Source organism: Marmota monax, unplaced genomic scaffold, assembly GCF_021218885.2.
Source record: "Marmota monax isolate L192 unplaced genomic scaffold, Marmota_monax_Labrador192_F-V1.1 WCK01_AAM20220418_F8-fsc00001, whole genome shotgun sequence".
NCBI classification, from domain to species: Eukaryota; Metazoa; Chordata; class Mammalia; order Rodentia; family Sciuridae; genus Marmota; species Marmota monax.
In genome coordinates, this window is record NW_026693777.1 from 51857223 (window position 1) to 51873935 (window position 16713).

General features: G+C 33.2%; 1 protein-coding gene across 2 annotated transcripts in view; it reads right to left on the reverse strand.

The window, feature by feature from the left end:
* Positions 1 to 16713, reverse strand: part of Sppl2a (signal peptide peptidase like 2A) — a 46131-nt gene that overhangs the window by 11908 nt on the left and 17510 nt on the right. The window contains exons 6-13 of one of the 2 annotated variants that reach the window (XM_046461007.2): positions 13694 to 13845; positions 10442 to 10538; positions 9892 to 9993; positions 8670 to 8751; positions 8053 to 8127; positions 4476 to 4532; positions 4230 to 4283; positions 3533 to 3635 (exon numbers count right to left, since the gene is read on the reverse strand). In XM_046461007.2, the coding sequence (XP_046316963.1) occupies positions 3533 to 3635; positions 4230 to 4283; positions 4476 to 4532; positions 8053 to 8127; positions 8670 to 8751; positions 9892 to 9993; positions 10442 to 10538; positions 13694 to 13845 (722 nt within the window). The remainder of the gene's footprint in view (positions 1 to 3532; positions 3636 to 4229; positions 4284 to 4475; positions 4533 to 8052; positions 8128 to 8669; positions 8752 to 9891; positions 9994 to 10441; positions 10539 to 13693; positions 13846 to 16713) is intronic. The other variant, XM_046461008.2, reaches the window with a different exon arrangement.

The following is a 16713-nucleotide window of genomic DNA, read 5'->3' on the forward strand; positions in this document are numbered from 1 at the left end:
GATGTGGTGGCATGTGCCTATAGTTCCAGCTACTTGGGAGGGTATAAAGCAGTATGATCACTTGAGCCCAGAAGTTTGAAGCCAACCTAAGAAACATAGAGAGATTGTCTCAAAAAACAAAACAAAACAAAGGACAAAGGATTTAAATAGACATTTCTCAAAATAAGATATACATGGTCAATAGGTAGATGAAAAAATGTCCAAAATCACAGATCATTAGAGAAATGCAAATCAAAACCACAATGAGATATTACTGCAGAACTGTTAAAATGGCTTACATAAAAAACTGAAAAGATAAGTGTTGGAGAAGATGTGGAGAAAAGGGAATTGCACACTATTGGAGGGAATACAAATGAGTATAGCCATTATAAAAAATGATTATTTGATGTTCCTCAAATAATAGAAAACAGAACTATCATATGATTTAGCAATTCCACTACTGGGTGTATAATAAAGAAAGTGAAATCAGCACGTGAAGACACATGTGTACTCCCATATTCACTGCAGCATTATTTACCATACCCAAGATCTAAAATCAATCTAAATGTGCATTAATGAATGAACAGATAAAAAAATGTGCTATATAGAAAAAATGAGATATTATAAATCCTTTAAAGAGAAATAAATTCTGTCATTTGTGACAACATAAATCAAACTGGAAGATGTTATGTTAGGCAAAATAAGCCAGGCACAGGACAGATACTGCATGATCTCACTTGCAAGTTGAATCTAAAATAGTTGAGTTTAGTTGGGTGTGGTAGCACATGCCTATAATCCCAGTGGCTCAGGAAGCTTGAGGCAGAAGGATCACAAGTTCAAAGCCAGACTCAGAGATCTAGCGAGACACTAAACAACTTAGCAAAACTCTGTCTCAAACTAAAAAATAAAAAGGGCTAGGGATGTGGTTCAGTGGTTAAGTGCCCCCAGATTCAATCCCTGGTATTCACACCCCCCCTCTAAAATTTCCCCAAAACAAAAAATCCCCCCCCCCCACCAAAATCTTGAATTCATACAAGTAGAGAGTAAAATGGGAGTTATCAGGGGCTGGGGTGAGATATTGCTCAAAGGTTAAAAATTTCACTTAAATTGGAGGAATAAAGCTAAGGTTTATTGTACAACATGGTAATGACAGTTACGAGCCCTGTGTTATATTCTTGAAAACTGCTAGAAGTAGACTTTAAGTGTTCTTATCACAAAAAAATTAGTATGTGATGGTGTATGAATTAAAGAAAGTAGACAAAATAAAACTAGTAGTAATTAAAAAAACCAGTATGTGAAGTAATGTATATGTTTATTAGCTTGATTAAGCCATTCCATAATGCATATGTATTTCAAAACATAAACACAATAAATACATACACATTTTGTCAACTTAAATAATATATATGTAAGTATGTTTAAAAATATACTTAAAAGGCATCAAGGAAGGCAATTTAACTGGGATCAAAAAAGTTTCCTTGGGCTAAAGATATAGTTCAGTTGGTAGAATGCTTGTCTAGTATGTACAAGGCCCTTGGTTCAGTGCCCAGCACAACCACCAAAAAAAAAAAAAAAATAGGGCTGGGGATGTGGCTCAAGTGGTAGTGTGCTCGCCTGGCATGCGTGCGGCCCGGGTTCAGTTCTCAGCACCACATACAAACAAAGATGTTGTGTCCACCGAAAACTAAAAAATAAATATTAAAATAAATAAATAAATAAAAAATAAATAAAAATAAAAAAGTCTCCTTCCTGGTACCATAAAATGATTTGGAGTTTTAATATGAAAAATTCAACAATGAAATACAAGCTTTCATTTGTAAACATGAAAATATGCAGACATGATTTATTCCGAACCCATTTCTTATAAGAAATTTATTGAACCTCTCTAAAGAAGAAATCTCATACTGTATTCATTAAGTAAATACTTCATAAAACAACAGAATGACATTCAACCACTTAAAAACCATAGATTAATTGGACTATCTTTACTGGTTGCTTGAATTAATTAGCTTTGGTCTGTCACATAACTAATAAAACAAGTTTTCTGTTATTTTTTACTACATTTGCTGTTTACACATCTCTATGTGTTAAAAAAAAAATCACAACCCTCCTCTTATATTAGAATTTAGCTATTAAGATTGAATCACTGTCAATAACTCTGTTCTTGGGGACATATTTCTGTTTGAGATTTACTGAAAGAATGTGATATTTATATAATATTTTTACCAATTCTATGCCAAAAATTATACATAAAATCTTATATCACTTAGTATGACACTAAGTCAAAATGATATATCTAAATATCAAGTTTAAAGATATTCAAGAAACTATAAGGTTACTCAATAGAATGCATTCCCTTCCTTATGGATAATATGAATGAAAACTCACTGAACTAAGTTGCTATACTGGATTTCGTCATGTCAACTCATAAGGTATTATTGCTAGTTTTTCTCTCCTGTCTGTACCCACAACCCATACATACACATATGCATAGTTTTAGTAGGTAAACAGAAGGGCTTTTGCAAAAGAAAGCCAGTATTTTTCACTCATTCACAGGTAGTTAGTGCATAAGAAGACTGGAAGAATAGTAAAAAAGGATGAACTTCCAACTGATAGATAAATACTATTAATTACTTCTAAGCTATATTATTTTTATGAATATAATCTCAAGATTTTATTCATAATAAACAAGATATGAATCTTAGACCTGGATCACTGGCCCTTTCCCAGTTCACAATCTCTTAATAGCCAGCATTCTCTTAGACCCACAGATGGGCTCAACATACTCATGCCTCATCACAATCTTGGTAGTTTTAGCCTTCAGAAAATTGGCCACTCTGCTTCCAGTCCTAATACTGTTGTACCTTGGCAGAGAATTTTTGCCTTTTTTGTACTGTATTACTTAGTGGAACTGTTGCTTGTCATAGTTCTTATATAAGTCCAGCAAGTTTTAGGGACATTCACCATATTTGCAAGAGCAGCTATTGGCACAGAAAGCTAAACTGTATCATAACTTGTCTGGGATTAAGTTAATTCAATAAGTAATCCAATAAGGACAATAAGGCACATTTCCAATATCTGTAAGGATAAGGTGAGTGAGTTCCCTAAAAACTTTCTTTTTATGTTAGAAAGCCATAAAAAATGGTGTTCTATTGTTTCTCCTCTCGAACATGACTTTGTGTAGTGTAATTAAACTATTTCCCAAAACGTAACTATTATTAAAAACTAAAAGTAATAGAAAGTGAATGTTTGGCACTGTTATATCCAACTGCTAAAATGGGTCACAAAATATACTTTATTGGGGAAGGTTAAACTAATCCTAGATGCTTGCTTTAAGATACTTTTGAGCCATGGAAGATCTTACTTGATTTTTACTATTTGGGCTTTATCTTATATCCCTCAAAATGTTTTTTCCTACCTTGTTACTGAGTGTAGCTACAGTAAACAGCCAAAAATACTTAATATGAAATAGGTAACTTTTAACCGATACTGTACATGTGATGATTTTTTTTAACCATCAGTATTTTTTACTAAAATTGTTATAATCACTTACCTGGTACAATAATGTCTCCAAAACCCAATAATGAAACAGGCAGAAGGCACACATGCATTATTGAGAAATAAATCAGCTTTGGTATCTTGATGACTACTGGTAACTGTTGAAAAAAAAAAAGAAAGAAGGAAGGAAGGAAGAAAGAAAGGAAGGGAGGAAAGGAGGGAAGGGAGGGAGAAAGGGAAAACAAGAAGGAAGGAAGACAGGAAGGAAAACCACCAATAAACCTCTTCCCAATCTTTCTTTCAGAAAGGAAAGACATTAGAATGAAGAACATTTTCAAACTGACATTGAAAAAAAAAAAAATGAAATCAGAGGACATAAACCAGGCACATATATGTGTATGTGTGTGTGTATATGTATATATATATATATAAAACATGTACGAGTAGATATATGCATATATATGTGTGTGTGTATGCATACATATATGTGTAACAAACGCTACATGTAAAGAAAAATTGAAAAATATAAACTTATAGTTTTGGGAAAATGAAATCCAATACTTGTAGGATTAAGCATATTAGTCCACTATACCCACATCTAACTTTTTTTTTGTTTTTACCAAGAATAGGACTCAGAATTTGAAATAATTTTTTTTTTTTGGGCAAATCTGGATTTTTTCCCCCAAAAAAGAGTCTTGTCTCAGAGGGTATGATTTAAAGTCCAATGAACATATCTGAAATTCAGTCCTTACTTTCTCATGGGGAGCTGAGGGTTGAGCAGTGGCTTCCTCAAAGTTTCCAACATTCTAGGATGAAACCCAAGTCAATAGGTATTTAATAATCTAGAATAACTAAGAAAAGGGCTACATTTTGTGAGAAATAAGTTTATAATACCTTAACATGCACTACATGACCAATGAATTACACAGGAAGGCAAAAGTTAACTGAATACACATACATTCACTGGACAGGAATTTCTATTTAGTTGCCATTTCTACCTTTTCAGTATTTCCAAAAGGTCCAGCTGCAAGTTCAACCATGATACTCTCACCATTCTAAAGAGAAGGAAGATTAAAGAAGTTTAAAAAGAACAATTTGTCACTATTTACGAATGACTTACACATTATGGTATATGGCTTAAAGTAAAGTAATTGAAAATGGCTATAGACTGCTTTTTTCAAAATAGTCTCTGTGTGCAAACAGCAAAAATTGAACTAATCACAAACAAAAATCACACTATTACACTTTATTAAACTCAATAATTACCAGAAACTGGAGAAACAAAAACAACAAAAAAGGCAGGCACAGATTATTCAAAACTACCATGAGCTCTGGATTGCACTGACATATTAATATCTAACATTTGTAATGGGTTATAAATTTCAAGTATTTTAATCTTTTATTATATAAAAGATTAGTATTTATATTATATGCTATGTATTTACATTATATACATAGTATTTATATTATATACTATGTTCTTACTCATTTTCAGCAATATCAGTAAAGAGGGCCATACTAAGATCTCTTAATTTTAGCTTTGTAACAAACATAGACCACTTTATTTGAATAAATAGATATTTTACCTTCTGACTATTCACAACAACAAAACAATGAAGCCAAATGTGAAAAGACCCAACCCCACAGAACCTGAGGAGTTTCTCCAGCCTGATGCTGTCCAATTTCAGTGCTGCATGCTATGTTCCAATCAAAACATTTACCTTAGATGAATTTCCCTCCCTGTATCTGGCTAAAGTCTTTTTATGTGTTCTGTGTGAGGAGTTCATTTAAAAGTTTTCTTCTGATAGTCAGGTCTATTGTGAAGAGGGGAAACATTTTGGAGTAGGTTAGATGCATAAAATTCTCACTTTCTGTTTCACAGTACGATAAATATATCAGCTAAACTGGTAGATGGAAGATAAATGTTGAATTTTAGGAAAATGTGATTGATTAACTATAATATTTTCCATGTGGGTGGGGTGCAAATGAGAAATCACTGGAGTGTTTTCAAAGACCTCACTAATAACCTGAACCAAGTAGAAAGATAAAATCCCTAGCTAGGTTTACTTTGGTTCATTATTTAGTTGCTATTTAAGACATTTAGTTGAAGATCATCATGGACATCCTCCATACATTCAAAGATATGAGGAAATACTATATGAGAGATACTATAGGGTATATGCTGGTGGATGAAGAAACAATAAGTAAGACAGGCTCTTGGGGAGAAAGGGGAGGGAAGGAGGCATGGGGACAGGAGAGGTAGTGGAATGAGACGAACATCATTACCCTAGATACATGTATGATTGCACATATGGTGTGATGCTACATCATGTACAACCAGAGAAATGAAAAGTTGTGTTGCAAATGTGTATAATGAATCAAAATGCATTCTGCTATCATATATACCTAATTAAAATAAATTAATTAATTTTACAAAAAGACAGGCTCTTATGACTATACACCTACAGGCAGCTGTCCTGCCAACTCACTAGAAAGTCTAGTAATACATGGGTCAAGAACATGTTTAGAATACTGAATATTTAATCCTTCAAATTTACAGTGAATATTACAAAAACAAGCAAATAATTATCTGATTTTCATTTTGAACTCCCTGTCTATAGCTTTAATTAAAAAAAATCAGACTGAGAAGAGTTAATATAAATCTACAATAGCGAATTCCAAAGATCACTTCAGCTTTTTTTCCACTGTATCAAATTGCTAGAAATCACATTCCTAGTCAGTAGGAACTGAGATGAAAAAAGAACATGAAAATTTTCTTAAGCACATAAGAGAGAAGGCTTAAAGACACCTTTATTATTATACTACACCTTCACATTTCTGAAACCTTGTATACATAGGGAACTGAAATCACTCGTTAGAAGACATGTTTGGCATTCATAAAGTGATATTAAAGTTAAATTGGAAAATTATTTTTAAAAAGTTTACTTACAGTTTCTAACAATATCCACTGTGTAATATACTGTGGGTCCTATAACTATGGACTATCTGCTGATTTATAGGCTTTGTAGAGAGAATGCTACAATTTCATTATAATATTTCTGATGCAGCATCCCTTAACCAAATAAATTTACACAAATCAGGACAGCTTTAGAAATACCTGAAGAAGTGTTTCAACAAATCACCAATTTTACATATCATCCTTAATACCAGTTCTATGCTTTTTTTTTAGATTATTACTGCTCAATGAAGTCAATGAATCATCAAATGGCTCATCAATAAGGCATGGAAATGTGCTAGTAAAACAGTGTGGGAAGTGATAATTTAAGACAGTTAACTATTATTTGTAACCTAGCTGAAATTTTAGCTTCCCACAGGGCACATATTTGTCCTTATGCCATCAAAGCAAATATTAGAAGTGCAGATTTTTATAGTGATTTCATAGATGGCAGAATATTAAAAAAAAAAATGACTAAGAACCAGCAGGGGCTGGGGAGTGTAGCTCAATGGTAGAGTGCTTGCCTAGTATGTGCAACCTGGGCTGCATCCCCCGCATTGCGAATGAGAACAACAATAATAACCAACCACCACCACCTGAGGGGAAGAAAAGAAGTACACATCAAATTCAAAATATGAAAGAGTGACAAAGGAGGAAGAGATGATGTAGAAAATAAAATCAGAGAAATTGTGGAAAACTAAATAATAAATAATAACATATTCATGAGACAGGAAAAGGGTCGAAGTAAAAAAACTGGAAAAATAATGGACAACTATATATACCCAATACTTCTTATTTTACTGAGGAGCTAGTTGCAAAGCTAAGAATATATGACCTATGAGCTGCCAGTTATGGCAGCCAGTCTAAGAGAATGGACAAATGGACAGAGGCTAAAAGGATGCTTGTGGCAATGGGTTTATTTTCTCCTGAAGTCAACACTATCCTGGCTTCTAAACACACACCTGGGACCTTTTTAGGCTTAGGTTGGGTTCTGTCAGTTGCAACCAAAAGATGGTGTGGTGGAAAGCTAGCAAGACTTCCTCACATAACGAATTAGGAAACGGAGGCAGAAAGGACCAAGTCACTTACCCAGGGTTACAAAGTTACAGAGTTAAACTCTAGGCTTTCAGACTTCCAGTGCACTGCTCTTTCTTAGAGCTAGGACTTGGGAAATTAAACTAGCAATGACACATTTCTTTCCATACTTCCCCACTGCCTTCTTCCTTCTCTCCCTTCCTTCCCTCACTCCCTTCTTTTATCCATTTTCCTCTCCCTCCCTCTTTTTCTCTCTTCTTCCCTCCCTCCTTATTGACTATACTCCCTACAGTAGATATTTACTAACTTATGTAAGAAAAATTACTTTCAAAAGAAAGAAAAAATACAAACATTCTCATTATTACATCAGAAGACTTTTAAAAAATCTAACATAAAGAATTAAAGGTTTGAAAATTAATACCCTCTATTAAAATACCCTCTACTAAAAGAGGGTATTTCAGTGACAATTCTCTAAAAAAGAACTGGCACTCAGCGGAAAACATCTGTAAAGTCAATAATCTATAAGCAGATTTAAGATTCTCATGTTTTAACACGCTTCTTCATGGATTAAAAAATGATCATACCTTTGTGATGAATGGTGTTATGAAAACAAAAAATACATCATAGAAGAGGAGAAGGCCTAGAAGTATCACACATGACTGTTGAGGAAAGAAATTAAAATTTAAAGATCAAATTTCCCATGTCTACATTAAGAGATCAAATTATTTTGCAAATATAAATAAGCACATGAAACACCTTTGAATGCTGTTTTTAAAGGTCTATTTTAGTTACTAATATGTGTACTTTTGTTCTACAGTCCACATTAGAATACTTTTCTTCTTTATCCCATTTGTTTAAAAAAAATCACTGAATCAAAGAAATGTTTCCCTGTGACATTTAGTCTGATAAGGATTTTATGAACTGGGCACATTAGATGCATGAATATTTTAGCTAGCAAATCAGTGGTTGCCTTTTCCTGGGGATTAGGATTAATTTCAAAAGGGCATGATAGAGATTTTTGAAGAGAAAAGAGAAATGTTCTATAACTTTACTGGGATGGTGATTATAAAGTTATACATTTGTAAAATTTCAACAAACAGTATACTAAAGATGGGTGTATTTACTGTTTGAAAATAATATCTTAATAAAGTTGTTTTTTTAAAAGTAAAAATATTTTAACTAGCAAAGTAATACACTTTACCTTGAAGTTGGGTAACTTCAGTGTTTTAATTAAATTCAGACAGAAAGCAATCCCCAAAATATCCTGTAAAATCCAAGCCCACCTAGAATCAAAAGATATTGCCTTATTGTTTTATCCTGCTATGTTTAGATGAAACTTTTCAAAGAAACAGATCACTAAAGTAATATTACTCAATGGCTACGGTTTGACTGCTTGATTATTAAACACCTAGTATGACAGTAACAAAAACCCCGCTTATCCTCTCCATTTAGTAATTCACTGTTCTAGCAGAATAAAGAATACCATTATACTAAGAAAAAGTTGAAAGGCTACTTCAGGGGAATGTATATAAATCTTTGAGCTTACACATACATTTCTTTCTGAAAGACAGCTGTTTACTAAGGACACTAGTGTTAGTATACATTCAAACAGCTTGAACATAAAGGAAGTGAGAGCTATGCAACTTTATCAGAAATTGACATATAAAATTATCAATTGGTAATCATATGAAGCTACCTAAAACTTGTATGAACATTGTTTTCTGAATTTTAAAACATTAAATCTTTTAGGTCATCATTACTTTTCTTAGTATGTCATTAAATTAACCTAAGTATATATATATATTTTTCTGGATTTTCTTCCTGCAAAGGACAGATGCCTTCTACACCCTCTTCTTTCTGCAAAGGGACAGGTATCTTGTACATCCTATTCATGTTATCTAACATCAAAGGTACCAAACCATACATATTATTTTGTACTTTGCTCTTTTCTCTTAAAAATATATCCTGAAATCACTGTATATCAATTCACAGAGATCTTCATTCTTTAGAATCATATTATACCCCATTGTGTAGCTATATCACAATTAAGTACATATTTGAAGTTGAGGTACTTGATCATAATTCACATTTCCTTCTCTATATAAACTCAAATCATTAGCATAAGATCTGCTCATTAAAAAGTAGCTTGTTCCCATTGGCTCAGGAGGCTGAGGCAGGAGGATTGCAAGTTCAAAGCTAGCCTCAGTAACTTAGCAAGGCCCCCAAGCAATCAGCGAGACCCTGTCTCTAATAAAATATTAAAAAAAGGCTGGGGATGTGGCTCAGTGGTTAAGTGCCCCTAGGTTCACCACATGAATGTAAAAGAAAACAAATTCTATAATAATCATAATGAATAAGTATTATGGCAAGTTACAAAATAATCCATCCTTAAATCTAAAATCAAATACATTGAGTATTCATACCTATCTTCATTTCGAAACACAGCCCAAACAACAGCTACTGCTATGCACAGTCCCGAGAGAAAAATAAGTCTCACTTCAATGCTTTTGCCATGACAAGTAATCCTAAAACACAGATTAAAATATTTTAGTTTATGCTACCAATGACATACAATGTTCACTTGGTATAAAAAGTTACCAAATATTAACCAATCCCAAGATGACTGAAATAACAATTCAGAAGCCTTCAAACAAATGAGACATAATAGTCGGTGAAAAAGAACTTTCTGTGGTGATGTGGCTACTGTGGTGGTGATTGTCCACATGTGGCTACTGAATCCTTGAAATGTATGAGACTGGGGAACCAAATCTTAAGTTTTAAAAAATATAACATTAAAATTTAATTAATATAACGTTTTTATTTATAACTTTAATTAATTTAATTTAAACATAAACAGCATAGATCCAACACATATTGGACTACACAGGTTTTAAAATAACACTCTTACTTTTCTATGTATAATATTAAATTACAAATAATAATATAACAACATTTGGCATGAGAGATACATACGTGCATTGTCCACATGGTATATTATGAATTAATGCAGCAAGACAGTTGTACAGACTCATTGCTGATGCTATGCAGAAAATTGCTATCATAACATAAACTAGAAAAAAACAAGAGAAGGTAATGTGAGAAGAAAATATATAAGCAATATTAATTCTTTTGCTTCTTTACTAAATTATGATACTTTCAATCCAGTGAATATATTAGTATCTGAATTAGTTACTAAACTGAATATATTTAGTTCTTGAATTTTAAGATTGGGTATTTTATGTGTTTTTACATTCCTTTATACATGGATAGGACTGCTTAAGGGGCTGAAGGTGGCCCTGCATTTTTTATAATTTAATAATTAAAGTGACATGTTTGTTAAAGGTTTCTATGAAGTGAGGTATAGATATTTATGAATATTTAATTAAATGTAAGGAATAGAAGAGTTAATAAGCCACTAAGAAACATTTTTTTAAATGCAACTTAGAGATGGAAATGAACACTTGCCATAGACACAAACCATGTTATCTACATGTTCCTATGGAAAATTCATCTATAATAACTTGACCTGTGGTAAAACCAAATAGATTTAAACAAAATTCTTTGCTACAATATGATACTCAGGTAGTTAAGATTGATGAGTGTTTTACTATATTATTCATACTTATTTGAGAATTATTTAAAATTAAAGATATTTGCTGGGCATGATGGCACACATCTGTAATCCCAGTGACCTGGGAGGCCAAGGCAGGAGGATTGAGTTTAAAGCCAGCCTCAGCAACTTAGTGACACCCTGTTTCAGGAATAAAAAATAAAATGGGGTGGGAATGTGGCTCTCAATCTCTGGTAAAAAAAAAAAAAATTATGTATATATATATATATATATATATAAACTTTGCTGATCCTCCTCAAAAATCTCATAATACAAACAAAAATTGTACCTGATTTTTTTGAATTCTACTTTATTTCACAAAACTATAGCTTTATTCTGTAAGAGAAAAAGAGAGACTAGTCTAGACACCGCAATTTAGGAATAGCCACTTTCTGACTGGTGATGCTGGATAAATCACTTTTTTAGTCCCTTGATTCTCATGTCTGAAATGTAAAATATAATAATACCTATTTTGGGATTATTGTATTAGATAACTAATATATATGAAGTGCTTAGAATATTATCTAGCACATAAATAAATTTTATGTTATTATTTTTATTATTGGTTATGTGTGGTAATGTGAGTAGGAAGATAGACTGCCAAGCTGATTTTGGTAAGCCGTCTATCAAAATTGCCTAATCCCAAATTTTAACACACTGGTGGAAATCATGCTTCTTGATGAATTTGAGTGAGTGCTTCATTCAATATTGTACTATATCTTAGAAAATGATTAAGTATGAGGAAGAGTTTGGTTACCATAACTCATCTTTGAGCGCTTTGTTAAAACAATGTTTTTAATATAAAATGGCAAGGGCAGCCTCAGCAATTTAGTACAACTCCGTTAGTTAGTATATTAAGAAATGGCAGCAATTTTGGCCATAGGAACAATTCTGAGAAAACAAAAACTTGCAACATCGTGACACAAGGTATTGCAAGAGTCATAATTAAATCCTGTGTCCTAGAGTAACTATAAAGTTGAATGATCTTCCTATATCAGAAATTACATTTATAAACAGAATCAACTTTTTAAATAGCAGTGAGTTTAAGAAAATTTCTTACCAAAAATTAAAATGTGCTTTAAGATAGTGTAGAGAATATTTTTCCTGTCCAAAAACCATTGATATATCAACTGAGGGTCAGACAAAGATTAAAAATTGAAGGCCAGGTATAAGATTACTAAACTCAGCTGCTCAATCTCAACATAATATAAAAATAATTTTAGTACTCAATCTCTCAGCAACAGATTGAAATGAGTAATACTCACAATGATTATTTTTTAGTCTTTGGAATTAATGCTTATTAATGATTATTTTTTAATCATTGGAATTAATTAATCATGGAACGCTACCAGGCTAGTTTTTTATTGTTGTTTTTAATTGGGAATTAAGCCTATTGAATCACAACCCCAGTCCTTTTTTAAAAAAAAATTTTTTTAGTTGTTGATGGACCTTTATTTTTTATTTTTTTAATATTTATTTTTTAGTTTTCGGCGGACACAACATCTTTGTTTGTATGTGGTGCTGAGGATTGAACCTGGGCCGCATGCATGCCAGGCGAGCGCGCTACAGCTTGAGCCACATCCCCAGCCCCGACGGACCTTTATTTAATTTACTTTTATGTGATGCTTAGAATCGAACCCAATACCTTACATTTGCTAGAAAAGTACTCTACCACTGAGCCACAATCCCAGCCCCAGCCCTTTTAATTTTTTAATTTTAGACAGGGTACCACTAACTTGCTGAGACTGGCCTCAAATTTATGATCCTCCTATCTCAGCCTCTGGAGTCACTGGAATTACAGGTATCCCACCATATCCGTCCTGCCTACTTTTTAAATTGCTGCCACAACTCAGTTGTAACTGAACAATAAAGTGAAATCAATAGTAGGGCCTCAGTTTTCTGGTCCAGAAATTTATGCTAATCATCTCCAAATAAGCATTTAGTGGTTTTTACAAGGGTTTTTGCTAGTTTTCATCAGGAACACTCCCCTTTTTCCTGGTCTTCCTCCTATTTGTACAGTATACTGGCCAGAAATTGCAAATTTTCACCCTGTCAGACCACTAATATGATTTGTCTAGGGAAAGAGCAAGCTATTTCATTCAGTTCTTACACCTGCCTTCTTAAAGGAAAAAGAGTACCAGTTACATTCTAGACCATGTAGGCAAGTACCTCTGTGTCTTCATATATGGTATGATCCTAACTGCTTGTGTAAGTAAAACAAAATCTAAGCAATACAGCATCTTGATTTGCAAATTGAAAAAAGGATAAACTACACCTTGGGAGTAAGCAGAGGCAACAAATCAGTAATTTTAATAATCTTTTATTCCATGTAGCTAAACATAGCCAACATGAAATCCTTAGTCTGCAACTTAGATAATGGGCTATCATCTCTAATCTGCAGAAAGGGAAATTCAGGAATCAGAGCCATTCTTTCAAGTCATCTATGAACACGTATTCTTATCTCAGAGTAATAGAAATGGAGCACTTTTGGCAAAATATCCAAATTGTTGACTAAAGTTTTTCAGATAGAATGCTTTAAACAAATAGATAAATCAGGCAAAGTAAATGAAAATAATATATACCAAAAGTAGCAAACATAAAATATAATTTCTTACCCAACCATTTGTAGAAAAAATAAAGCAAGACCATCATAACACAGCAGATGACCACAAATATTACAACTGTAAGAGGATTGATAGTTAAATATTCTTCCCTCTTTTTCCTCATTTCTTTATCTTCAGTGTTTGTCACTGCCTTCAAGTTTTCCCTGCATAAACAAACACAGGAACTTTGGCAACGTTCTACCAAGCACAGTTATTTAAAAAAAAAAATTTGTTTAGCTGTAGTTAAACACCTTTATTTTATTTATTTATTTTTATGTGGTGCTGAAGATCGAACCTAGCGCCTCGCACATGCCAGGTCAGCGCTCTACTGCTGAGCCACAACCCCAGGCCCCCCCTCCTTCCCCACAGAAGTACAGTTATTTTCAAGATCTAACGCCAATTTAGTTTTGATTCTAACTATAAAAACCCCAACATAATTCTATCCTCCAGAGATGATCTATTCCTAACCACTAACTTTTGAAAAAGCAGCCCTCTCCCAGGCAAAACTGTTAAATAGATGATAATTTATTAGATAAATATATTAATATTTGGGGATACAGTAGAGGAAGGGAACTGAGATAGAGAAAGGAGGTATATCATTTGCTGAGCAGTTAAGTGTCATTTGTCAAATATCATTTGTTGAATCAACTTCATTGTCTCTTCCCAGTTACATGGAACTTACCATATACTTTCCCAGCTCTAGTCCCCTCAACACTGTTCTATTAAACTCTAATTCCCCTTGGATGTGTCCTGGTCCTGCTCTTAAGTCTGGATTCAATACAAACTTTAGGTTAAAAAAAAATTAAAGTTTATTTTATCAAACCGCACATTTGCAACTATTTATCTACCAGCATACCACTTTCTTATTAGAAAACTATTCACTGGGATGGCCACCCTGTGACTCCAGGGAGGGTGCCAGGGAAATGGGCAAAGAGAGAGTTGGTACCAAGACACAACAGTACCTATCTTGGAATTGTAGAATTGAATGACAGGGCATTAACACAAATTTCAATAATGTGGTATGTATTGCTAACCTTTGGTATCTGTCATTGTAAACAAATGTAAAGACATTTTTATCATAGAACACATATATATCATAATAATGATTTATACATTCATATTCAGTGTATTAAAAAGCTTTTCTTGGAGCAAAGCTTATACTAGATTTATATCACATTAAAATATTACAATTCACTTTTAAAAAAACATTGTACTCAATCAGCTTCAGGGCCACATGCAATAATTGAAGATAACCTTTCTTCTGTGTCATACTGAGGTTATAAAACTTGAGTACCACAATCTCATTGTAATAAGATTTTAACTCTTTGCTAAAAGTCTTTCTTTTTCTCTTCTTTCTTTCTTTCTTTTTTTTTGGTGTGTGTGTGTTGGTGTTAGAACCCAAGACTAGGCAAGTGCTCTACCACTGAGCTACACTCCCAGACCCTCCTTTTATTTATAGGGGGAGGGGCAGTTTCTAAGTTGCTCTGGTTGGCCTTGAACTTGTGATCCTCCTGCCTCTGACTTCTAAGTAGCTAAGACTACAGATGTGCACCACAGTGCTTGGTTTGTAAAAGTTTTTCTATGGAACTAAGACATCTTTCCTTTTTGCATAAGGTACATCTTTCATTTGGCAGAGTAATTTTGGGTTATGTGGTCCTCTTCTGGTAAATTTTCCCTTCCCTAAGCCTTATTCTGTCTTTACTTGATAAATGGTAGTCTGTATGTTTTTAAAAATTCTTGTTATAGAACTTTTTCCTTGATTCAGATTCCCTTATTCCTTATGGCCAGCCCCCTCATACACTTACTTCTTTCTAGCTTTGTTTTGTTCTTAGAATCAGCCCCCTTGATTTTAAAATTCATAATCCTGCAGGTATGGTACATCTCCTATCCCAAACTGGCTACTCAATGCAACAAGTCCTTTGTTTCTACCCACAGTCATGTTTCATGAATACAGAAGCTGATATATACTCCTCTTCAATCTCCAGTTTTCTTGAGAAGGAGTCTATACTGACACCTATGTAAGTCAGATTGTTTCTATCTTAAGTACCCCCCAAATGCCATGTATGAAGGCCTGGTCACCAGCCTGTGGTGCTTTTGGGAGGTGTAGTTCCTTTAGAAGGTAGGCCTAACGGAAAGAAGTTAGGTCATCAAGAGTGTCCTTTTGGGTAATATTGGGACTGGCCACTTCTTTCTCTTTTTCTCTCTCTTTACTTCTGGGCCTCTATACCATGTATGTCCCACCATAAAATTTTGCTTTGCCACAGGCCCAAAGCAATAGTACCAAATCACCATGGACTAAAACCTCTGAAACCATGAGCCAAAAATAAATCTTTCCTCCATTTAAACTGTCTATCTCAGATATTTTGTCATACAGTTGCAAAGCTAACTAACACAACTTGCTAACTCCAAGTATGGTCCATAGGCAAGCAAAAATCACTGGAGACTTGTTAAAAATGTAGAATTATAGCCCATCCCAAACATACTAAATTGGAATTTGGATTTTAACAAGATATCCAATAGTCAGCATGCCTGCTACAGTTTGAGAAATACTACTCTAGAAAAGAAAAAATTTACATAGTAATGGAAGTACAGTGAGAATCTATATAAAATAGTAAAACATGTTTGATCAATCAGTAGCTTTTGGAAAATTATAAAGCTTCATCAAATAATATGGAAGATGATTTTAGAGAGCTTAGAAATATTACATACTGTACTTTATGAAGAAAATTATGAAAAAACCATGCTTATTCACATTAAAAATGTGATATACGTTGAAAAGCTTTCCAAATATATAAAATCAATCTATACATGTTAAACTCTTAAGATTTCCCTCTAAATATAAGTTAATCAAATTTTAGTATTTAAGAAATTGCAAATAAGCTCAGCTTCATGTAATTACAAATAAGCCCTTTTTAATAAAACCTATATAGACCAATTCAAAAACTAATATATTATCCTTTATACATAAAATAATATGCTCTTAGCATAGGTTTTCATTCAGAGTTACAAATATGAACTGATCCTTCTTTACT